General features: G+C 34.6%; 1 protein-coding gene across 29 annotated transcripts in view; it reads right to left on the minus strand.

Annotated features, from left to right (window-relative positions):
- The window catches only part of BCLAF1 (BCL2 associated transcription factor 1), a 29,553-nt gene that overhangs the window by 2,654 nt on the left and 2,214 nt on the right, over window positions 1–24,685 (minus strand). The window contains exons 2-13 of one of the 29 annotated variants that reach the window (XR_011650152.1): window positions 21,969–22,029; window positions 18,745–18,858; window positions 16,901–17,803; window positions 14,942–15,604; window positions 14,639–14,808; window positions 12,135–12,240; window positions 10,573–10,657; window positions 7,993–8,168; window positions 7,697–7,859; window positions 6,707–6,887; window positions 5,542–5,688; window positions 99–311 (exon numbers count right to left, since the gene is read on the minus strand). Coding sequence is in view for 21 of the 29 variants with exons in the window: in XM_058307526.2 (XP_058163509.1) it covers window positions 99–311; window positions 5,542–5,688; window positions 6,707–6,887; window positions 7,993–8,168; window positions 10,573–10,657; window positions 12,135–12,240; window positions 14,639–14,808; window positions 14,942–15,604; window positions 16,901–17,809; window positions 18,745–18,848 (2,754 nt within the window). In the remaining 8 variants the exon portion in view is untranslated. Of the gene's footprint in view, window positions 1–98; window positions 312–5,541; window positions 5,689–6,706; window positions 6,888–7,696; window positions 7,860–7,992; window positions 8,169–10,572; window positions 10,658–12,134; window positions 12,241–13,006; window positions 13,234–14,638; window positions 14,809–14,941; window positions 15,605–16,888; window positions 17,810–18,744; window positions 18,859–21,968; window positions 22,030–24,685 lie in introns of those variants that run through there. The other 28 variants (XR_011650153.1, XR_011650154.1, XR_011650149.1 and 25 more) reach the window with 28 other exon arrangements.

Genomic DNA, 24,685 nt, shown 5'->3' on the forward strand with positions numbered 1-24,685 from the left:
TAATGACTACTCTTAAAAACTCAATCACTAATTCACCCTCCAAACCCATACTGAAGGAAATCTGTTCTTCAAGTCACTAACAAGTTGAAAGTTTCTACCTTTTCTTCTTTGCGTCTGTCCTTCTTTTCTTCATTATTTTCCATGGGCTCTTCTTCATCTTCAACAATCCCATCCCCTTGGTATTTGTCATGAGTCCATTTTGGACTGCTACCTGATTTTTTGAAGTTAAAGCGCCCTCTGCCACGTTGAAAAGTACCACGACCTCTTCCTCTTTTGGCCCAATAATCCACACCATCATCTCTGTCATCATGCTACAGAAAGGTAAAAAATAAGTTTCAATGAAATGGCTTTCCTGGATAGAAGATGATTATTTTCCCAACTCTAAATTATCTATTAATCTAAAGATTGGGTACTGTAAGACTGATAATCTTTCAATACAATAAGACAAAATCAATAAAAACTAGACTTTCCAACAAAACAGTATTTCAATGAAAAGAGGCTTCATTGAACCTCGACTGCTAGATTACCGGTTTTCAGAGTTCTGGCCTTTTTGTTCTTATATAAGTCTACCTGGTATGCTATTTGCAATGAGATAAAAGGACCGATTGTTTTTCCCTACAAAATTACCTTAATCATAAAGATGTGACAACAAGTCTTCAAAAATATTATTACAATATTACCAATAACGTGCTAAAATAAACTAGTGGTACCTGAATTATACTTTACATGTAGAGATTTGAAAAACATTACTGGAGAGATTTAAATCTACATCTCTATTATCAATACGTATTACACATCAATCTTCTGGGTGAGAGATTCTCACACGCCAAATCACGATGACTAGTCCCTAGGGTAACACCTTAACTTTCTTCTTCACCAACCTGAGGTACTGCACTATTACAATCCAACCTTAATTTTTCATTAACTTATCCAAATACAGATGTTTCCCACATTACAAACTGTTCCAGCAAAGAAAACAATCTGCAAAACTGAAAAGTACTTGACTTGATGGATGAGTAGGGAAGAAGAGCATTATATTCCAAAATACTAAACTAAAAGCCAAAGGTTTTCTGTTTCTAATAATTGCTGCCCATTTCAAACTTAATCTCTTAAGTTTATCACTCAAAAAATGGAAAATAAGGCAAAATGATACACCACTACAAGACAACTGGCATAATGCATAATGCAGAAGTGTTGCATAGCCTATTCACCATCTGCACAAGAGTTACTAAAACTTTCTAAGTATTGTTTTCAATACACAGAATATGCCCTTATGAACATTCATTTCATACAGATGGCCTCCTGCCTTAATTCAAAGACCTCAATTATAGACTACACCAGACTACATGAAAAAGCACTTACAAATTTCTAAAAATCTATTTTTACCAAACAAATTAAAGATCACTAAGTACATCTGACTCCATAATAGGTCGAAGAAAGAATTTATGAACTATCTAAAGTATAAACTTCAATATATCAGAGTTTAAATGTAAACCCTAAATAAGCTATTTTAAAATAGCCTGCTACTCAAAATGATACCCATGCAATTATATGATAATTTTAGGCTCCCTTATGGCATTAGCAAACCCAACTCTATTTAAAATTTGTGGTTTTTTGTTTCTGGAATTTATACTGTATGCCACAGATTTGTGGGAAGAGGCAAACAGGTTCTAGAGTCAGAGGCATGAGTTTTTAAATCTTAACGCTACCTCTTATAGCAACTGTATGATACTGGACCACCTCACTGAGAATTTAGTTCCTCATTTTTAAAAAGGGAGAGCGCCATGTAGGAACATTAAAAAAAAAAAATCAGTTAAGTGTCCGGTCCAATCAGTATCCGCCAAGCAACCACTCAATAAATGCTGGTAGTGATAAGAGTAGTAACGAAACTTAAATTGCATATTCACTATGGGTAAAGCATCATTCTGAATGCTTTACATGCACTTAATATATTTAATCCTACGAAATTCCCATTTCATAAAGAAATTCAGGTACAGAGAAATTCAGTAACTTGCCCAAGACCACAAAGCATCCTTCCAAGTACACTCTGACCATCACCCAAGAATGTTTTCCAGATATCTTGGAGGAAGAAAACTACCACCACACCAGGCAGCTGAGAGCAGAAACAGAAAAGCAGTGGCACCTACTGAGACTAGAGTTAAACTACTGGGTAAAGGAAACAGCAGCCAGGCGATTAAGCAATGTTTGTCAGCATGTATTCTGGCAACAGTGAGATTCTGTACGTTAAATATGCCAACTCTTAATTCTCAAGTTCTTACACAAGATTTGAGTCTCATTACAATTTTTTAAAGTTTTAATTTCACAGATGGAAGTACTTATACACAGCCAAGAATATATTAATAAAGGAGTCCACATTGGAACAAGCTTCTGAATCTTATCTCCTTCTCTATATAACGATCAGGTTTCAAAGAATCAGTTTGAAACTGCAATCCTGAACCCTTTTACCTAGCACAGATTTTTCTCTTCTTCAGAGGACAATGTATCAACTCAGAACTGAGAACATGCCAACTTCAGTACTGTCCCATTTATTCCAGACTCTTCATACTCACCCCACATCATAAAATGTCAGGTTTTAAAGAACACTAGTATGTTCCTGGTAGTACTGAAAGCATTATGACACCTTTGCATAAATATAACTTTAGAGATGAAAAATTTAAGTAATGAATGCAGTAAATATTACTGCTCTTCAGTACAGGAGAAAGAACAGTACACTGGCTTAAGAATAGTGGTCCTGGAAGCCTAACACGTGGGCTCAATTCCTGGACACACTCCCACTAGTCGTATTAACTTTGACCAACCTACTCAATTCTCTGTACCTCAGTTTTCCATTGTAAAAGCAGACTAGTCCTACTCAAAAGATTTTATAAGTATTAAATAAGTGAATAAATATAAAACACTTAAAATCGTGCCTTGCATAGAAATTGTTTAATAAATGTTAATTATTACTAAGTATTAACCGTTCTTTGACATAGGCAAATTTTCCTTGGTCTATTGTTCTAAAAGAACCTAAGGAATGTATAGTTTTGAACCCATTTACTCTGAAACATATTTTTGTTTATATTTCTAGTCTCATCACTATTTTTGTAAAGGATTCTTTGCAAAAATACAAAATCTTTTAAATTCAAATAGCAAAAAACAAAATGATTGCAATTTTGATCATTCAAGATTAAGAACACAATCATTAATTTTGAGAATAAAATAATTAACATTTATTTTACTTCTAGTCAACATCAGTCTTTGACATGCATGTTTATGTTTTAAAGCAAGATTTTTAAAATACAGGCTATAAAAGCAACATTGAAAAATGGTACTGCTAACTGCGAAGCAACAAAATTCCTAAAATAACACTGTTCTTGATTAATAAAACCACTGTCCAAATTAAAAGCTAACATAAAAGGAGCACTAATGTTAAAAGCTACAACTCCAGATTCTTAAAAGAATGCCATAGAAAAATGAAGGTCTGGCCTGAATTAAATATTTGTAGAATCTTAAAAGTGGTGAACAACTGATTACTGTCTACTTTTTCACCTCTCATGCCTCTCAACTTTGTGACGTTTCGCACTTGGTCTACTTGTCTGGCATTTTTTACTATCCTTGCCTTTTCAACGCACCTTTAAAATGTTGGCTGTTCAATCACTACTCATCCGACTAGGTGTCCTATTATAGCTTTAAAAGTGTGTGACCTCTAAGATGCCACCCTCTAGATTCTTTCTGTCTCTAGACTTGCATTAGCAACTATCCATTGGTCATCTTTACCTAATTTCCCCCAGACACTTCAAATTCAGCCTGTCCAAAACAGAACTTTAATCTTTTCCCTCCAACCAGCTTCCGTATCTTAGAGACTCCTCCTTCACATTCCCGACACCCAACTAGTTAGAACCTGAATAAATGGCTAACAAATATTACTTTCTTTACTTCTCTCAAACCCAGCCCTTTATTTATTTCAGGCAATCAATAACCTCTAACCTTCCAGGTATTCTCAAAACCATTATTGTTCTAAACCCTGCTTAAAACCCATTTAACTAATAAAGATTAAGGCCTTCCACAAGCCAGTCCCTCCCCACCTTTTTAAAGCCTTTTCTAAATCTTCCCAAACTTATACCAACATCTAGCCATCTCAGAGAACATAGTTCTCTATCCCAGGCTATTTCACTCCTTCTGCTACCTGTAGAAGTCCATCTTTCAAGCTCAAGATTCAAACTAATTATCTTTATGAAGTCTCTCCTAATCACTCTCTTCTTTGCAACAAAGCACCATTTCCTCCTTTGGGAATCCACCATTTGTATTCAGAAATGTTTCTTTAAGACATTACTAGTCTGTAAGCCAAGAACTGTAATCATGTCATTTTTATTTTTTCATTGTTAGTACCTCACATAAATAGTAGTCTCTCAATACATAAATTCTTACATCAAAGGTAGGTCAATCTTTTAAACCTTTTCTATCACAGCGTCAAACGTACCAACCTTTCACTCTCCAGGATGCCAACTCAAGTGACTCAAACAAGTATTAATTTCTCCTCAAAGAAGCATATACTGAGTAAATAAACATTATGCGTAAGACATCCTAATTTTTTCAGACTTCTTGGTCATTAATGTATAAAAAAAGAGGGGACTCAAAATTAATTTTTGAAACAAGTATACTGCCCATTTTCCAAACGAGAGAGACCTACTTCAGAAACAGCTCTACCTTCTATTTACCTTAGCAGTTATACCATGGGCATTCAGTTTATTCAATCATATTCATAAAAAGCTGAAAGACACAGTTCTGTAAAACCAGTATTATTTTCCTCCCTGTTTCCATTTAATCAGAAAACTGTGCCTGAAATATGACTTTCTTGAAAAGCTATGACAAAAATGAATGCTTCTGATAATAGTGTGGTATTTCCTTAAGTCAGTTTCTAGAATGCAGGACTCTTTTCCCCAAGTCAAACTGCAGAAAATTTCAATCCTTACATAGAGAATCCTTCAGAACCTACCACCTCTAGCTCTATCCCTTGGAAAAACTACTTTACAGGGTAAAGCACCTCCACCGAAAGGAAGCATCAAATCAGCACATCTAGCAACTAAATTTTTATGTACTTTTTACTCCAATCAGTTTGGCAGCTTCCCTGAGATCCTTAATTACAATTACTGTGAAAGAATTTTCTCCTCATTGTCATTCATTCAAAAAAATAACTGTGATTATGGAAGATAAATGTTTATCAGAAGTTTCTACTCCTGTTACTGGTCTTATAGACAGATATGAAACATAAATAAAACACAATATAATGTTGTTCCCTAAATGTGACTTTTAACATACCCTGGTCAGTCTACATGTGATGTAATGTTAGAATATAAACAGGGCTAAAGGGACACACATTTTCAAAACTTCACATCATATGGGTAATTAATTTTGAAAAAGGTTCCCCACATTCTAGTGAAATCTTTGCATAGTGGTGGATATATCTGTACTCAAATGTATTTACCCAGTATGCTTTCAAAATTAATGCAAACCAAATAAACACAGATTTCTAACACCCACCAAGAAGTACTTCTTGCTCTTTGGGGTATATTCTGGATCCCATTCCTCTTCCTTCGGTCTCTTTTGAAAAGTAGTATTTGAGTTGTTTGGACCAGTATTTGTCCCAGCAAAAACTCCTCTGGCTCTTCCTCTGCCTCTAATTCGAAACTGATTAACATTAACAAAGTTGTTTAGTAATGCAATCAAAAGTATACTCAGTTACATGCAAACTATACTCTTACTGCAGTAACAAAAAACATATCCCAATTCTTCCTAAGCCTCATTTCATAGTGACCAAGGATGGAAAACAATAGCTATTTTACATGACAGGAAAAAAAAATTCTGCCTACTAAAGGCTCAATAAGTTAAGAAGAAATGCGCTCAACCTGTTAGAATACCGCACTTTCATGCCCTGGGCTAATATTTTAAAGAATAATAACAACGATGTTTTGTCTTCTTTTACTAGCCTAAAGAGTTGCCTAATTCCTTCAAATTGTAATAGGAGACCCAAGTGTTCTGCACACCTGTCACTATATTAGCAAAGACCTTCTCTTTCCCCAATGATCTAAAGAACCCTATTGATCCCCAACTGGTTCCTCACTTTAGGTAGGAATCTGAATCTAGAAATTAAAGAGGCAAGAAGATGCAAAATTATGAAGGCATTAAATTAATAAATGTAACAACTTTATGGAAACATAAAAATAGTGTGTGTGTTCTAGGAGAAGAAATATATGAATTCTATGATATATATATATACACACACACATATACAAACAAGAACTTGAAAAGCAAAAATGAAAACAGTTGTAATACAAAGACAAGTACTTTTTAAAAAATGTTTTAAGATCTCTTTTCAAAAACTGATTAAAGAAATGGTTCCCAATCAGTTGAAAATAACTTCCTCAACTCTTCAACAGAGGGTTTTAAGGACAATGCATAGTTATTAATTCCAAAGTCAAGAACAGTAATACCTAGTTTACAAAATGCTTCTCAGTCTCAAAATGGCATTTTTAATGAAGATGATACTTCAAACACCATTTCCTTTTTCAAAATTGGTTCTGACTTTGGGAGTGATGACTCACGTAACAGACAACCTCAACTTATTCATAGATTTGACTAGCTCCTTTCCTTATGTACAGCACTCTAAAGTACTAGCAAGTTGACCAAAGACAATTTTATAACTTACAAAGGTTCCTCGCGGTCGGCTAACACCTGCAAAGCCTGAATATTCTTTCAGTTCATGGTGAGTTTTAAATTCTTCTTCTCTCTCCTTCTTACTTTCCTTTTCTTCTCGAGAACTCGGAGAAGAAGGTGATGCTGAAGAGGATGAAGATCGAGAATGATCCTGCTCTCTACTTTTATGTTTACTGAAAAATAAAGAAAACAAAAAAACTATGTGCTATTTTTTAAAAGATGAAGACCCTGTTGAATCTTATAATAAAAAGAACATTTTCCACATAAAAAAAACTACCCCTATTAAAACTGTTACATAAGTAAAATAATTGGGTATTAAACTTTGACACAATCTGTTTCCATTCTCCTTCAATATATGATTTACATTGCTACTGAAAAACATGTTATGGCCAGCCAGTTAGAACTAGCAGTCTGTAAACTTCAAGAAAAAGGTGCAGTTCTTCAATAGATTTAAAATAAAACTTTTCATTTAATTTTTTGTTATTTAAAGGAAAGAAAAAGAAGAGTCAGAAAAAGAAAGAACGTGCTCAAGGCCAAGTTTCAAAATGACTGCAGTCTGTACACCCTGGGTGAGAACAGATGGTATGGTCTGGGCCATAACACCATTATAAAAATAAAAAGCATTTGACATTACAAATACCAGTCATAAAGAAACACAAGTAAAATTCACCATTTACCTAATGAACAGCAAGAAGAACAATTATCTATAATAATACTTTATATTCCTATTTTTTTATTTGGCTCTATGATGATTCTAACACAACACCCGAAAAGGCCATACCTGCGGTAACTCTTACCACTGCTAACAGTATCCATGGAAACATTACTTTGAAAGTCTAATGCACATTTCATAAAAATTAGTCCTTCCTCCCCCCCATCTCTCCCATGTTAAACCACTAGATATCAGTTTTTAAATTCTTGTACTCTGGGTGTTATGAGTTGAAAAAGTGCGGAATCAAGCATAACGAACCAAAGTTCTTACACAAACTGTTTCTAGAAATGCACTGCATTGAAGTCCAACCTCCTGATGTAGCCTGGATAATAGGACACATTAATTTGTCATTTTTTTTTTCAGTGTTAGCTTGCTATTCCAAAGTTTTTGTCCTCATCCACCATAAGCCGTGTAAAAGACAAATACATTTTTGCTGTAAAACAAATAATTTTAATTGTTTAAATTTAAACATTCGATTACATAGTCAAAATTGAAAGCAATTAAGCTGACAATTATTAAAGGCTAATTAGAAGCTAAAACCTAAGTCAGACAGTTTTAACAATTACCTGTCATCTTTGTAAGATTTGTATTCCTTGTAATCTTTTGGAGTTTTTTCCTGCTTTCTTGATCCACTGGATTCCCTGGAGCCCTTGGAATCCCCCCGTTCTTTACTTCTTTCTTTCCTACGGCGATCAATGTCATGTCGAAGATCAGCAGAATCACACCTTAGTTTTTTATCTCCCTATAAAAAGACAGATGTAAAATACAGATTTCAGGGGAGAAATAAAGGGGGAAAATATATATATGTGTATATATATATAGTCAAATTTTACGCCAGTTTCAAAATTGGCATTTTAGTATCAGAAAATAGAGCATAATATACTACTTCTATAGCTCCACCTTTGTTAAAAAATGTACTTGATGTGTTTTTACTAAACATTTGTGTATTCAAGTGCGGTGAGCCTGGAGAAATTATCAAAAGCTAACTATCTTGAGAATCATGTAAGTTTCTGTTCACAACAATGCATAATAAACTTCTGTACAGTCATATAATAAAATTATTTTACCACTCAGTATGTTCTCACTAATTAGGATCCCTAGTCCTTCCACAATTGGCTTATTTTATTTTCTTTAAAACTTTAAACAGCTGGACAATGATAGAGACTATATATAGTCTATAGTTGTGGTACAGCCTTTCTACTCACAAAGTTAAGAAGCCCTAAAGTAATGCCTCTCATTACTTAAGCCTCATTATCAACAAGCACTTCCCAAATAAATAGATCAACCCAATAAAACACACTTCCAAAGTATTCTGCAATTTCCATAACATGCAAGTGGAATATATAATTAATGAAACCAACTGAGGTTGAACAGGGGTAGAAACAAAGCCAGAAAGATATTATTCCCAATCCTGTACTCAGTATTTGGGCTATATACTGCCCTTTTTCAATTCAGGTATTGCAACGGACATTAGTTTAACTGGGTCACAATTCACCTCCTTCTTGTTCCATTGCTTTTTCAAATACTATATAATTTAGGAAGATGGAAAGAGGCATCTAGGAATGAAGAAAAATCATACATCAGTAAGATGCTAAGCAATGTGGACATCCTTGCTAGTATTCAACAATAAGAAGTATTTACTTTGGGAGCTCTATAATATTCATAAGCGTCCATAAAACTGTATTTATCTCCAAATGATACCAACTACTCATCTATTTGCTCCCAAGGTAACAAAGAAAAAAGCTAATCATGAGCAAAAAGCTTCCCATTCAAACAGGTATCACCAAGCCCACAAGCAATGCAATACAAGGGAAAGTACTTTGTAAACTGCAAACTATTATAGACGTTAATTAAATATTAACAAATGAACGTTAATTTTTCATTCAGATAGAAAGATGAAGGATAAAAAGGAGTTGGTTAATTCTCCTGTCCATCCTCCCAACAGTTAACACTCCCCCCTCTCCTTCCAGATCAAAATCTGGTCAGAATAATGAGGAGAGGTACAAGACACTCACTGTCAGAGCAAAGGGACAGAAGAAATTTTTGGAAAAACAAAAGTAACCAACATTTGACCCAAGGTATTTAAAGTAATAGCCAAAACATGTGTTCACTTCTCAGGATCTTTGTAAGCTTGATTCCATACCAAATAGGTTAATAAAATGCCTTATTAAATAACATACACTATTACTGTTAATAACGGATTTTAGTAATAAAAATGCCAAGTGTTTTACATAATAGCCCATATTCAACAACTACGTAACAGATTATTTCTGTTCTCATTCTTCTGATTAGAAAGCCACGGTTCAAGAAGCCTATTATCTTCCAAATATCATTTAGACAGTACTTGGTGACAGCGGCAACCGGAAGCCAGCAATACTTCCAGGTCCTCTAGTTTTTTTAAATACGACAGACAGTTGCTCTCTTTCTACCTTTCCCCCACATTTCTACATTTATAGTCTCTTTATTTCCTATTCTAAATGACTAACTAGTCCACCTAGAAAACATCTACTTAAAAGAGTGTTATCAGAGTCCCCCTTAAACCCCTGAATTCCATTCTCTCCAATCATTCCCTCCCCTAATCCTTCAAGCTTAAGGGCCTTCTTGCCCCACCCCCAAAGCCACATGTATTCCAGTAGTGACAAATAGCTTCTGTTCCGATGTTCATTTATAAATCAGTTCTTAGAACTCAGAATGCTTTCTTCTCAGTCCAGACCTAACATGCCCAGTATCGTCAGGATTACTATATGTTCTCTGTGAAAAATATAGATATACTAGGCACACATAAATCAAGTAACATTTTCTCAGGCTCATTCTATGTCATCTCAAAACTTTTTAGAAACCCCAGTATAATTATATCTTTGCTATTACCATGCCACTTTCTTGTATCTATCCACTGAATCTTTAACCTTTTCTTAATACTCATTTCTTCCTTTCACTAACATTTTCTAAAAGTACTCTTAGTTTATCTTAGTAGAGTGTTTGAGCTCTTCTAAGAAGTAATTCTAATTGTACACTGCCACATATATATGCACTGAATTTACAAGTCAAAAATAGAAGATGTAACACTTCAACTTGACAAATTTTATTTATCACATCATTAAGCTGAACTTAAAAAAGTGGAAAAAAAAGTCCTTTCAAAAACATACCTTTTGGTTCTCTTCTTTAAAAACTCTCTCTTCTCCTGCTAAACGGGTGTGCTTCCTCAGGGTACTGGGAGAGATGTCAATTCTCCTAAATGTAAAATAAAATATACCTGTGATCACAGTAACTTCGTGGTTCCAAAAAATTCATAGTACTGCCAATTTTGTACCTATACTAAGCAAGTATTTCTCTCCCAATAGACTAATAATGTAGCACAGACTACTAACCTAATTCCTAACAGACAATTAGGAAAACAAAAGTATATACATTAAGAACGAATTAAAACGCTTCAACCAGATGATTTGCATGCATAAACAAAGCCTGACCTTTTAAAATATGTAACTTTTCATCTAAAATAGAATATGTTTTGATGAAATTGAACACTATGATTTTTAAGTACCAATCATCATGCAATCATAATACACCCACAATCTCAATGAGCACAAATGCACAGAACTATCCACGCCTCAGTAGACTTCAAACATTTTATATTCAGTGGATCTTTGTTCTTTTTCCTGTTCCTTCCCTTGCCTCTTTAAGCCATTACCAGTTGTAATTTCCCAGGGTTTCACCACCAAAACCACCTCTCACTGTGTCCAATATTTTCACCTGCTGTGTGTGAGGTCAGAAATAGCTACAATTGGGGAACGGACTTTGGCCCAGTGGTTAGGGCGTCCGTCTACCACATGGGAGGTCCGGGGTTCAAACCCCGGGCCTCCTTGACCGTGTAGAGCTGGCCATGCGCAGCGCTGATGCGCGCAAGGAGTGCCACGCCACGCAGGGTTGTCCCCCACGTAGGGGAGCCCCACGCGCAAGGAGTGCGCCCGTGAGGAAAGCCGCCCAGCGTGAAAAGAAAGAGCAGCCTGCCCAGGAATGGCGCCGCCCACACTTCCCGTGCCGCTGATGACAACAGAAGCGGACAAAGAAACAAGACGCAGCAAATAGACACCAAGAACAGACAACCAGGGGAGGGGGGGGGGAATTAAATAAATAAATAAATCTTTAAAAAAAAAAAAAGAAATAGCTACAATTTACAAAGCACCCATTATGTACCAAGCTTTGGGTTAGATGCTTTATAAACAACATTACGAATCATCAAAACCACCATGCAAAGTGGGCATTAGCCTGATTTTGCAGATTTAAAAAAACTGATGTGCAGAGATTAAATAACTTGCTCTTCACACCACAATGAAGTGGCAGAGCCAACATATGAACACAATTATCCAATTTCAAAATTCATGCTCTTTTCATAAAAAAACAGTACCTCCTGTTTTTAAGCATTATCGTATAAATAAACTTTCTGGAAGAAAATTCAAGGGTTCCTTTACCCCAAAATGAACAGATAACTATTTTAATTGTACACTGTAGAGTGGTGAGTTCAGTTCTAACAAACATTTTAAATGAAGTTAACTGAAAATTAAGAAACAGCGTGTTACAAATCTGCGAACTGGGTATGTATTATTCAAGGTCTAAACCAGGAACAGAAACCAAGTTCCAGTGCATCATGATTTGGCAGCATCCTCCCAGTACAACACTGACCTGCCGAGGCAGCAAAGGCGCACATTACCTGTGGATCTCAGGGCTCTTTTGCCGGGCACTGTGCTCCTCGGTGGCTTTCTGATACGAAGTGAACCTCTCGTTTAGGGTCATTCCAGCCGATTTGAAGTATTGCTCTGTTGATTTAGGAGAAATACTGCCCAATTAGCTATCTCTATTTTAAAATGGATTTTCACTTGTGATAGAAGGGCATGTAGCAGGTAAAAAGAAAACAAAAATACTCAAGAAACCTAGCAGAAGAGAATCAAGTGTTATGAAGAACCCTTACCCATTCCCTTTTAACTTCTTGTACCTCATCAGGTAGTACTAACAGAACACAACAAAGTTCCTTACAAGTTCCTGTGATACTATATATAATCCAAGTACAACAAATAGATTCAATCAAGAGTCTCTAATCCCATTTCACTAATGCACTACACCTCCTCAAACAGAAAAAAAAACAGAATATGTGGATGTCCTTAAACCTTGTTTAATGAGGGTACTTCATCATTTGCAGAAAACAAAAAAATACTGAATTATGAAGCTGCTTTGAGTAAACACAATTATTTCATCAAGAATTATGGTGACAATCAACAGATAATGGATTTAAGAAAAAATTGAATACTGCCATTTCAATTGGGAAAATATTATATTAAAATCAAGTAACATTAATTACAAAACATCTGGCATCTTGGCAAACCTGACAGCACATTTTATATTGTCGTCTTGCCTTTCTTTAAACAATTTAAAAATTAGTAATTTTACTACTGATTAGTTTTTAAACCAGTTTAAGAGATACGCTGTAAATGTAAAGAAAGACGTGTAAAGTCATGAGCTATGAAATGTTACATCATGAAGGAAGCTATCTGCTTAACAGGTCAACATACATCTGTGTCAACTTACCGCCCAATATCCAGCACATGTCTCATAACCAATCATTAAAACTTGAAACGGCCACTACAAGGGTAGTGCCTCAATCATAATTCCATGAAACCCAGGAATTTGAGCTAGCAACTCAGTTTTTATGCCATTTTTGCCAGGAAGACAGAAGATTCAACTTTGCCTGTATCTTTCAACAGCTATTTTACTTTGAAACATGGATTTTGCCATTTCAAAACATATTCCAGGACCTAGTTACAATGAAAAAGAAAACATCACTGGGCATTTTCAGCTCTATATAAAGTAAGAGCTGTTCAGATCGGTTGCACAATACCAATAATGAAACATAACTACAGTTCTTTTTAAAAAAAGGAAAAAAGAAAAGGAAAAAGGAAAAATTTCATCAAAACCTGATCTCAAAATTCAGCAATAAATTGTAAAATATGGAGACAGGTCAAAAAAAGGTGAAAAAAGAAAAAATGTTAATGTTTCATGTTTTATGTACCACAGTAATAGGATGGTCATAAACTGGTTCTCATATCTAGTTATTAGCCAAATAGCAAAACTCTCTTACATTACCATGTTTAAATAATTACAAAGAGAAATTCATTAACTGCACACTGTCTTGGAAATATCAAGTGCATAAAAAATTGCTAGTGACAAGGTTCAGCTATCATAAATAAGTTATTCACATGTTAAGACAAACTTGAAAAAAAAAATCGTTCTTAAAACCAACAGCCACGGAGGTTCCAGGCAAAGAACCTATTTCACAGTAAACTGCCTTTCAAACACAAAAGCAAAGTAACAAAAAACAAAACTTGAACTAATTGCCCAAAAAGTCATACCCTAAAACCTTTGAAAATAATTTGTAACTTTAAAACTAGAATTATATATTCATGACAATAGAAAATCATTACTTTAATTGAAATGACTATCCTTATCTTTAAGGATCTAAGAATTTCATCATTAGTAAACATAATTAAGTAAACTAATTACTCACTATCACCTAATCACTAATTATATGTCTTGCAATTTTTCCTCTTTTTATAGTCCTGGTAAATTTATACAGATATAAGTATGAAAATCCTGGTTCTTCTATCTTCATTTTAAAAAGCTAAGTATTATAATAAATTAAGTAGCACAGAAATAAAATGGAAGATTAATTCTGTTTTCCACTGGCTTCGGGTTTCTTTAAAAGTTGAAAAATTCTTGAAAATAAGAGTAATAATACTGCCTCGCTTTGTTATTAATCTATGCAAAAAGTACATTATCACAGGTCATAAGCATGCAGTAAAGGTAATCTACAATATTCTGTACTTCAGATGCAGAATAGGTTGGATATAGCTGACAAGAACACTACAAAAATATCTTCAGCACTGAACTAATCTACATCACATTTAATCACGGTACAAATTTTTAGAGTATGTTCTAACATTTCAATCACTTTTTATTAAATACCTTCAGGAGTCTCAATGCTAAGAAAGGCTGATTTCTCTGTCATGAAACTATTTTTCTAAAATTTTAATGGTATTAATGTATACATAATAGTCCTGGGACACATGAATTATGAAGCACAGCTATTAGTTTTTATCAAGCCAGTATTTTTTTTATTTGCAGGAGAAATTTAATGGACAATACTATACACACTAAACATACCTTTAACATGATGAACCAAGGACACAATGTGTTGAATAAATGACTCTGAAGTGCTTTTGCTGGCCTGTGGCAACTTAATGTGGTCAAAGATGGATCGGAATTCTTGCTCCTTCTTGACAGAATGGACTAGTGTACTAGCTAGTAGCCTGTCTTTAGTCAAGGAAGCAGGTCTGGAAGACATTGATAAAAACAAACAAAATATACCAAAGGTTTGAATACCAAAATGGTTTAAGTATGTTCAGAAAAGAAGATAATTTACTAACTACCCACTAAATTATCTACCAAGCAACAAGGCAGAATTACCTGTTGGAATCATCAAGAGGAACAGGTGCCATTTTGAGTTTGACTTCAGGACGATGAGAATCACTGGCTATCATTTTGATCCTAAGTGGGCTCTCCTCTCTGAAGGTAGACTTTTCTCGTGCCTCCAGATTCTTGTGTAGAGGGGGACTGTAATCAAAGAGGTCTTTGAGCTTTTCAGACTTTACCTGCTCAGGTGACTGAGTTTCTTTCTTTACTGTTATTCTCTCAGAACTTTTGTCGTCTTCCTTGTGCTTATCTTTTGTAGTGCTAGGCCTTTCTACTACGTATCCAGTCTCTTTAAGTTTATAATTTTTTTCTTCTCTAAATCCATCACTTTCTCTATTGCCTTTCAATGAAACTTTAGACTTGTACTTGGGTCCTTCCTCCTCAGCATTCCGGTGAGATGTAGTAGCAAAATTTTTACCCTGATCTGCAAGCACTGACTTCCTGAACTGTCTATAATCCTCTGTCTCCTCTGTGTCATCCCCTTCTGAATCAAACTTTTGTTTTCCAGACTCTTTATCACTGAAGTAATCTAGAACTTCCTGATCTTCCCATTCACCCTCTGTCCTCCCTTTTTCTGATCCTTTCTCCTTTGGGGCCTCTTTATCCCTGGTATTACCCCTATCAAGCAGGAATACTCTAGACTCTTCATCTGTGAACCTGTGAATAAGCAAAGAAGAGGACGGTAACTCTGGATTGCATTCATTGTAGATCACTTGTATACTTAAATGTGTAGCTCAATACCACAGGGCCAGCAATAAAAGAAAAACTCCTACTGAAAAGAGCTTTCTAAGACTCTACTTTTAAAATCATTAAAAGCACACATGTAGCACATTTATGTACTGACATTAAAAATAAATTTACCTATGAAAGCTTCCTGAAATTTATAAAGAAAAACTATCCTCAAAAACCTTTCCTAATCAAGATGAAAAACAAAGAATTTTTTTTTAAATAAGTGAAAAAAAAACCTTTCCTATTTAGTCACAGTCCAAAAGTCTGCACCAACAAATCCAAATTTTTACGAAGTCCTACAAGTCAAAGCACAGCCTAGTTTCATTTTTGAGGCTAAAACCACTAACAGGAAATATACATATCTATCAGAATTTTTCTTATAATTATACTCAAAATTTCAGACTATTCCACTTATATATTAATATATACATACAAAAGATGACAAAAGTAGACTTCAGTGCAGGTAATAATATTAGGTATTTAATACTCTGTCTCACACAACAGTTTAGGACTTACACTTCACTCTGGAAAATGATAATTTCTGGCAATATTAAGTAAAAGCTAAATACTGGTTCATAACACAATTAATTTCAGGTTGTTCAATATTATACCATAAATAACATGCTTTCTCTACACTCCCTTATATTAGGAATCAATTCTCATTAAGCAGCAATGCTTGAAATCAGAATTCAAATGAAGTATGTTTAAAATGCCATGATGAAAGTCACATGAGAAATACCCATTATCTTTTCAATCAGGCAGAATTTACAAATTGACAGCTAGATGGTTTGTAACTCCACATAAATAAGATCGTGTAATATATAGCTGTCATTATTTAGGTAATTCACATCTAGTGGTGAAGAGAGAATAAGATTTTAATGCTCAGCACAAAATCTCAAAGAGTATTTATAGTTTTTAACACATTAACCATTGGTTGTGCTAAACTGTATGTCTCAATTTCTCATTTATGCTTTTAATTCTAGACTAAAAACAGTTAAAATTAAAAGGAGGAATATGAATTTTAAAACACTTACTTCCAAAGTCTGCCAGATGTAAATAAAAAACAAATTGGAATTATCTTATTAAAAAGGAAATCATGAGTAAAAACCACTACTAAAATATATCACACAATACAATTTAAAGTTTTATAAATCCAAAGAGAATTTAAAGATTCTAAATTCTAAAGTTGATGTTTTAATCTAAATTCTCTACTTCAGTTCTTACCTTTTTAAAAACTTTCCAGTCTTTGCAGTTTCCTGATCTCCACCATCAGGATAAAATGAGGAACGCCCCCTAGTCTCATCTCTTGGAGCATTCTGTGGGGTGATTGTCTTTGCAGGACTTCTTCGCGATGGGATGTGATGAATTGGACTATTCTGAGAAGGACTATATCGACTAGACCCATTTCCTACAGAACCAGACCCAGACCTCTCGGGACTATGTTGAATGGAATGTGAATGCTGGGAGGGGGTGTTTTTTGCAGAGTGGACTGTACTAAGCATGGGGGCATCAGAACAAGATGAGCTCTGACTAGGTGGTGTAGCAATAGGTGAAGGACTATGGGGTGACCGGGGACTATTATCATAAGCTGAAAGGCCAGGCCAAATATCGCCAGATGTGGCCGACTTATTAAACTCATCAATAGATTCAGATGGGTCATGTTCAAATGTATCTTTTGGTTCCTCCTGTGATTTATTTTTCAAAGGACTCTCTTCTTGGGGTTCCCCTTCAGCTTTTTTGGTCTGTTTTTCCTGAGACCCACGTCTTTTAGAGACAGGTGATTTGCTATATGGGGACGACGAACGAGAAGAGGAGGATCTTGGAGACCTAGAAGATCTATATGAGCGCCGAGATCTGCTTCGGGATCTCTGAGAAGAAACAGATCTTCTTTTTGGACTCCTGGAGCGTGAACGACCTCGTCTAGGACTCCTAGAGTGTCTTCTATTCCAGACAGGTCTATAACCACCTCGATGATATCTACCTCCTCCTCCTTGATAATACCCTCTGCCCCTTCCTCTGTACCCATAAGGGCGTCTCATTCCTCTATTATTTCTGTAATCTCGACGATAATCTCTAGAATAAATACGATCTCTACTACGAGATCTTGAATATGTCCTGGAACGAGACCTAGAACTAAAAATGAAATAAATATCAATGCAAGAAAAATAAGCTATTCAATTTTACTATACTAAACACTCCTGGCTGAATAAAATGTATAAACAAACTGTCAAAGCTAAAAACATACATTTAAAAACCCCTCACTTAAATGAAAGGCAAGATTATAGTTTCCAATTAAAAAAACTTAATTTCTAAGGTAAACATAAAGAATATAAATTAAAGACCTTCGAAATGAAGGCAGAGAGAACAGGAAAATAAATGAACATATCCAATAAAAGGATACATTTATAAATTATAGTACATCTTTATGCAGGCACTTAAAGTGATAGTGTAAAAGAGCATTTAACGGCATGAAGGAATATTCATCATGTTTTATCAAATGGGGAAACAAGATTACAAAACACTATGTACAGGAAAATACCATTAAGTTAAATACACATATAATGTGAAGTAGGCCTAGAAAAGGAATACAGAAAAAGCATAAACCACTGTTAATTTTTAATGGAATCATGTCATTTTATTTTCTATGCTATGTATATAACTACTTCAAGTAAAACAACTCAAATTAATCATTTTTACACATACACCAAAAAAAGAATAAAATTTTTGAGCCCCCAAGTCAGAAATCAAGAATGAAACACTATGAAACAAAATGCAGGTACTATTTACTGCCCAAAAATTCTTAGGTCATCCAATTCATCCTTAATAATAATGTATATAATAATGTGATAGCTGGAATTAGACTAAATGGATTCAAATCTAAGCTCTGCCATTTACTAGCTTGCTACCTGGACAATTCTCAATTTCTTCAATTCTAGAATAAGGAGAAGAAATGATCCATTCATAGGGTTCTTTGAGAATAAAATAATAATACATTAATGGTTTGAACACTGTGTCTATATATATAATAGGCACTCAATTTTAAAAGAATTAAAAGGACATTAAGTCACCTGTATCTCTTCTTTCTTGAGTGTGATCTTGATCTTGATCGAGAACTAGACTGTGATCTCGACTTTGATCTTGAAGAATGTGATCTAGAATTGGAGCGACCCATTTCTTTATTCCTGGTCAAATGGAGGAGTAAAAAATGGTTAATCACAGTACAACCAAAGTAGTTTCATATGATTTAACAGACTTTCAGATAAAAACTGAATTTTACAAAAGTTTCTTTCTCAAAGGATGTTACTCATCGTTATCATTCTTTTCAAACGGATTATTTAGAAGACAGCCAATTATCCCTGACTAAAACTGTATTTTCACCTGCATAACAGGTATTTAAATTGAATGCACAAAAGGTTTCTTTCTATGGACTGCCCCACCTAAGTGCCTCAATCCAAAAAGGCAGCAGCTGCAGAAGCCAGAGAGAGCAACTGATAACAGACTGCAGTAATACCGTAGATGTTATTCCATGCCCAATACAAATGCCTACCTCTCCTGTAAAAAGATAAATAATATCAGAGTATTAAATAAGGAACCCGAAACAAAGAAAACACAAGTGGCATAATGCTAAAGAAAAATAAACCTACCAGACTGCTATGATAAGTGCTTTATGGCCTTGAAATGGTACTAAAGTGACCATTCCATGGATACAATTCTGCCTGGAGTGTGCTAGATAATCTCCTGGGAGAATAAAAGTTAACTACTCTGAAGAGTTGGAGCCCAATGCTCTTATATAGGAACGTGGCTCTGCCCTTAGTAGAAGTGACTTGCAGAATAAAAACGGACTCATGTGACAGTGCCTGGTTCAGCCTGTAGCTGTCTGGTTAGAAGATGGAAGGGATAAAAGGTAAAGAAGTTGAAGAGATTACTGCAAGAGACATAAAAACTATAAGAAAAAGAAAACCTGGGCACCAGTATCTTAACTCTGTTAAGCACTCCCTTGTATCTAATGTCATCCGTAATTAGACCTTACTGGGTACAGAAATCAGTAAATTAGGACTAATTTATTTATAAGAACCACTTTTTACACAGTTAAAAAATATTCCAAATATATTCTCAGAACTTTTCAATGATTCACTAGACTATACAGTCTTAACCTTCCAAATTTATTTTTGCTACATGTTAACTATTTCCAAGTTTCCACTAACTTTACTACTCAAAATTAGTTTCCCTAAAAATCATCTTACTAAATTTCTAACAGCCTGCAAGTCTCATGTATTTAAACCATTTCCCCTATTATCAAGTATTTTTGAAGGCACTTATTTTACACACCTAGACTTTGCTCAATATTATGAAATAGTACTTGCGAGGTACTAAGTTATAGGAAAAGTAATGAAAATGTCTACATACTTCCTCCTCAAAAACATAAATGAGCAATTCAAGAGGTTGCAGATGTTTTATTTCAAAAAAATATATCCTCTAATAGACTGTTACCTTTGTTTTCTACTCCCCTTCTCAATCCCAAGCAAGAAATACATAAAGACAGAAGTAAAATATAGGTTCAAAGTTAAAAAAAAAAAAACTGTAGAATAAGAATTCCACAGAACATAGGAATTTAGCAGCAATACAGGGAGATGTGGTATCTTGCAGAACACAGACAAACTTGGCTTAGCAAACTCCACAGTTTTATTTTGACAACACAATGAAATTGGTAAACATCACATTTCCAGTCTGTAAAACAGGAAATCTGGACCACAGGGAATTGTGATACTTTAAGTACTTCTTGATTTCAAAATACTGTCCCTCCCACACTCTTTATAAAACATACACATGTACTTTCCACTCACTATAATTCAATTTATTTCAAGAACGTGATTTTTTCCAACTCTGAGATATACACTGTAAGAAATAAAAACCAGGGCAGCAAACGATTTTGGAGATCCAGAACAACGGCAAAACTCATTTTCACTGTTAATTAACAAGTAAAAGTAACACTTGCAAGTGAAGAGTCAAGAGAGGCTAGGCTATACATATATCTGTATGGCTAAAATCTGTTATCTTAGGTCTTGATTTTTTTTTTTTTAATGGTAATTCTTGGTAAGCAATTTGGGAATTTTCTAGGTTTTTCTAGGCCACAGTAGCTTGGGCAGGAAGGAATAAAAAATAAAGATTTTAAGATTTGGGGGTAGGATAACAAACTTCCCTCTTAAAGATTGCATGCCACCCAATCAGGTACTTGACATTGCCAGAGAAGTTTCACAGGGTTTTAGGAACTACAAACCATTCATCTGACTGAAAACTTGGTAAAGATAAGGACAGTGCCTCCTTATTTTAAAAAAACTTTACTTCAATTTCAAGAAATAAAATAACACACAAAGGCATCACTTTTTTAAAAAATCCTGTACAGGGCAGGAGATGTATCTGAAGTGGATGAGCCCCTGCTTCCCATGTACCAGGTCCCGGGTTTGATCCCTAGTATCTCCTAAAAAAAACAAAAATAAAAAAACCTGCACAGGCACATTTATCTTATTTAATCCTAAACACAAGCAGTTGTTTCTCCAGTATTCTCAAAGATAAATGAGATTGGTTAAACGACATGACCAAAATCTCCTTGTTAATGAAAAAAAAAAATTCATTTCCCCAGAAACTGGATTTCTTTTTTATCAGCAGCAAGTATATTGTAAGTCTTTTAATAGATGTATTCTTAAAAGCAGAAACAGGAGACACAAAACCAAGAAGCAAGAGAAATGAAGAGACTCCTACAACTAACTTTTAATATCTGGCTTACTCAAACCTCTCATGACAATGCAAAGTGTTGGTGGAGGGTTGATGTATGGGACCCCTGTATGATGTTACGCATGTTTGCTTTGTAAATTCACAACTTCTATTATACACTTGTTTATATATGTTCATATATAAATGATATAAAGATAATCAGATTGGTTAGGGGAAAACTACTTTGTTTAGTAGTAATATTTTCACAATGCTCTTTAATCTTTAGTTTAAAAAATGCAAGTTATTGGTGGTAGGGTGAGATGTTATATATGCTTGATGTTATATATGTTTGTTTTGTAAGTTCACAACTATTATACACTTATTGTTTAGTATGAGTGATATATTTCAATAAATTTAAAAAAAAAAAAAAAAACCTGGCTTACTTCACAGACCACCAAAACAAAACCAAACAGCATTCAGACCACATCATTTTTAGTCATTCAATTTGAATCACCACTTCAGTAATCACATATTCTCAAACTGGCAAAAAATGAAAACAAGAAAAATGAATGCTATTTACCTTGGGCTTTATGCAGAATCAAGCAATCAAGTGAAGTCTTTGAGATACTGCAAAATTCTTCCTGGAGACAATGTTCAGAAAAATTAAACTCTAAATTCAAATTCCTAGCAAAGATTTGTATAAGTTTGATTTATGGTAATTTAAATATCCACTGTTTACAAAGCAGCGTATCAGGCACTGCAATAAACTCTTATAAAGGCACTTACAATTTACAGGAAGGGGAAGATGAATGAGCAAAGAGTAAACTTTTAACCAAAAACCCTAAGGAACTCAGTCTTTGTGTTTGTTTTGTTTTTTAAATCACTGCTACTGTGCCACCATGAAACTGAGGGCACCTTAACTTTTATTTAAAAGCTGAATTTAATTTTAACAACTTGGACTTTAGAAAACCAAAAAATATGCTGTCGCCTTATCAGAAAAATCTGAAATGGCTAACATGCCAACTCAATATATCAAAACGTAACCATACAATTTGCAGTTAGTGCTCATAATGCTATAATTTATAATATCAAAAATGAGTTTAACACTCTGCTCCTTATACTTTTGGCATTCTCCTTCATAAGTTTCATTTCATCCGAAACCCATTTTTTAAATTCAGAAAACAGCCATCACAGTAACTCTATAAACTGTATCTAAACCACTCTGCTACACATGCATTCAAATAAAATAGCAAATGAAAGATTTATGAGAAGTCAATACTCAACCAAAACTAATTTACCATTATTGAGAAAATTTCAATTTTGCACAATATTAAAAAGTTATCAATACTGAAAGGTTAACATTATGAATAAGATTCAGTAATTATCAATTACAGGTAAAGCAGGGTCAAAATAAGGAAGCAGAAACTAAAATTCAAGATTGATATATACATGTACTCAAGGAATTTATAAGCCACTTAAATGAAAAATATATATTAATATGAAAATCTCTGACTCTTATAATCAATCCAATAAAAAAAGATGCAGTAAGCCTGTAAACATTGGGCGATTTAAGTAAGAGATTTGAGATTCAGGACAGAGAAGAGGAATAGGACCTTGTAATTAAGGTAAGCATACTATAACAAAAATTAGGGAAAAAAACACAAAAGGGCAAGATAGATTTGAGTACAAAAACCAAACGAATTCTAAAGCACATACCTGTTTTTAAAAATATCGAAAATCCCCAAATGGGCAGAGAAGCACTCTAACTGCTGTGTTATAAACTCCTCTCTGACCTACAACTGACTTACTGCTGAAGGGATAGGTACATACAGGCTCACTTTGGCTAACATTTCCCCTATTTCAAAAAGAGCATTTAAATTTCTGTATATCCAGAAAAGAACCAATTACCAAGTTCCCATTTGTTCCAAAATTCAAGATTATTTTTGAAGTTCCAAGAAAATATTTACTAGAGATAGCTAACTGACAGAGGAGGGGATTTAAATTGTTAGACTAGTGAATATACATTCTTGTTCACAACTTATAAATATATTCAGGTGTCCTCACCAAGAACTGCAAATGATCATATGTGAAGTGACATGCAACTTTCATTATCAAAGACTGTGATCAGCTCAGCTAATTAAAAAAGAAAAATTGAAAGTCTATGTACAAAAAGTACTGGGTCATGTGTTTTGGGAGGCAAGACTATGGAAAACGTTCCTGCTCTTCAGAAACAAATTATAGGGGAACAAAGATCAGCAACAAGTCATATAAACATCTAAAGATCAATCATATGCCAAAAACCGGTTCAGAGTCTTCTCATGATTTACCTATTAACCCATCTTCAAATAAAATGTTCAGAATACATATTCGTTTACTAAGTGCCTATTACACTATAATTCTAGTGTTGGGACTACAGCATTTATATAAGCTCCTCACTATCATGGAGTTTATATTCTACTAATGGGGAGGAAAAACAAAACATCAAATAGTGACAAGTACCATGATGGGACTTTTTAAAGGTGGTTTACATTTAAGCTCACCACAAGGATCCTTGCAACGGCCGGGGATTGGGGGGGGGGGGGCATTCTAGGCAGAGGATACAAATTCAGGGCCAAAAGACCAGTAAAGTAGAGGTATTGTGACCAAAGAGTTGATGGTAGGAGGCAAGGTGGAAGGGCAGGAATGGACCCAATCAGATAACATCTAGTAGGCCAGAGTCTGAACTTCACTGTAAATATAAATGGGAAGCCCCTATAGGGTTTAGTTTACATTTTAAGAAGAATGCTATGTTGAGGATGGACAACATGCAAAACAGAGGAAAGCAGGGAATCAAATTAGAAGGGTGAAACGGTTGCCTGGAGAAGATGGTAGCAACAAAAGTAGAAAAAAGGGGCAAATTCAGGATCTGATTTGGTAGTACATTTAACAGGACTTGCTCATATATCGTTGGGAGATGTGAACAGGAGTGAGGATAAAAGGAAAAATTAAGGGTGGCTTCTAAGTTTTGAGTTCGGGCATTTGGCTGCATAATGATCAACGCGACAGAGTTGGTGAAGTCTGGGGAAAGGGAGAATTTGGGGAAGAATATGAATGTTTGAGCCATTCGTGGTCACAGGGGAAAAATGTTTAAACCAGAATTTGACTGTGTTCTCACTTCAACTCCTGTACTCACTACAACACCTTAACAGGTGCCTGATAATGCCACAACTCAAATACTGAATTCAAAATGCCAAATAATCTTCCCTTTAGTACTACCAAGATCACTTACTAACAGATTCTATTTGTAAACAAAGATAG

The sequence above is a fragment of the Dasypus novemcinctus genome, chromosome 11, assembly GCF_030445035.2.
Source record: "Dasypus novemcinctus isolate mDasNov1 chromosome 11, mDasNov1.1.hap2, whole genome shotgun sequence".
NCBI lineage: Eukaryota > Metazoa > Chordata > Mammalia > Cingulata > Dasypodidae > Dasypus > Dasypus novemcinctus.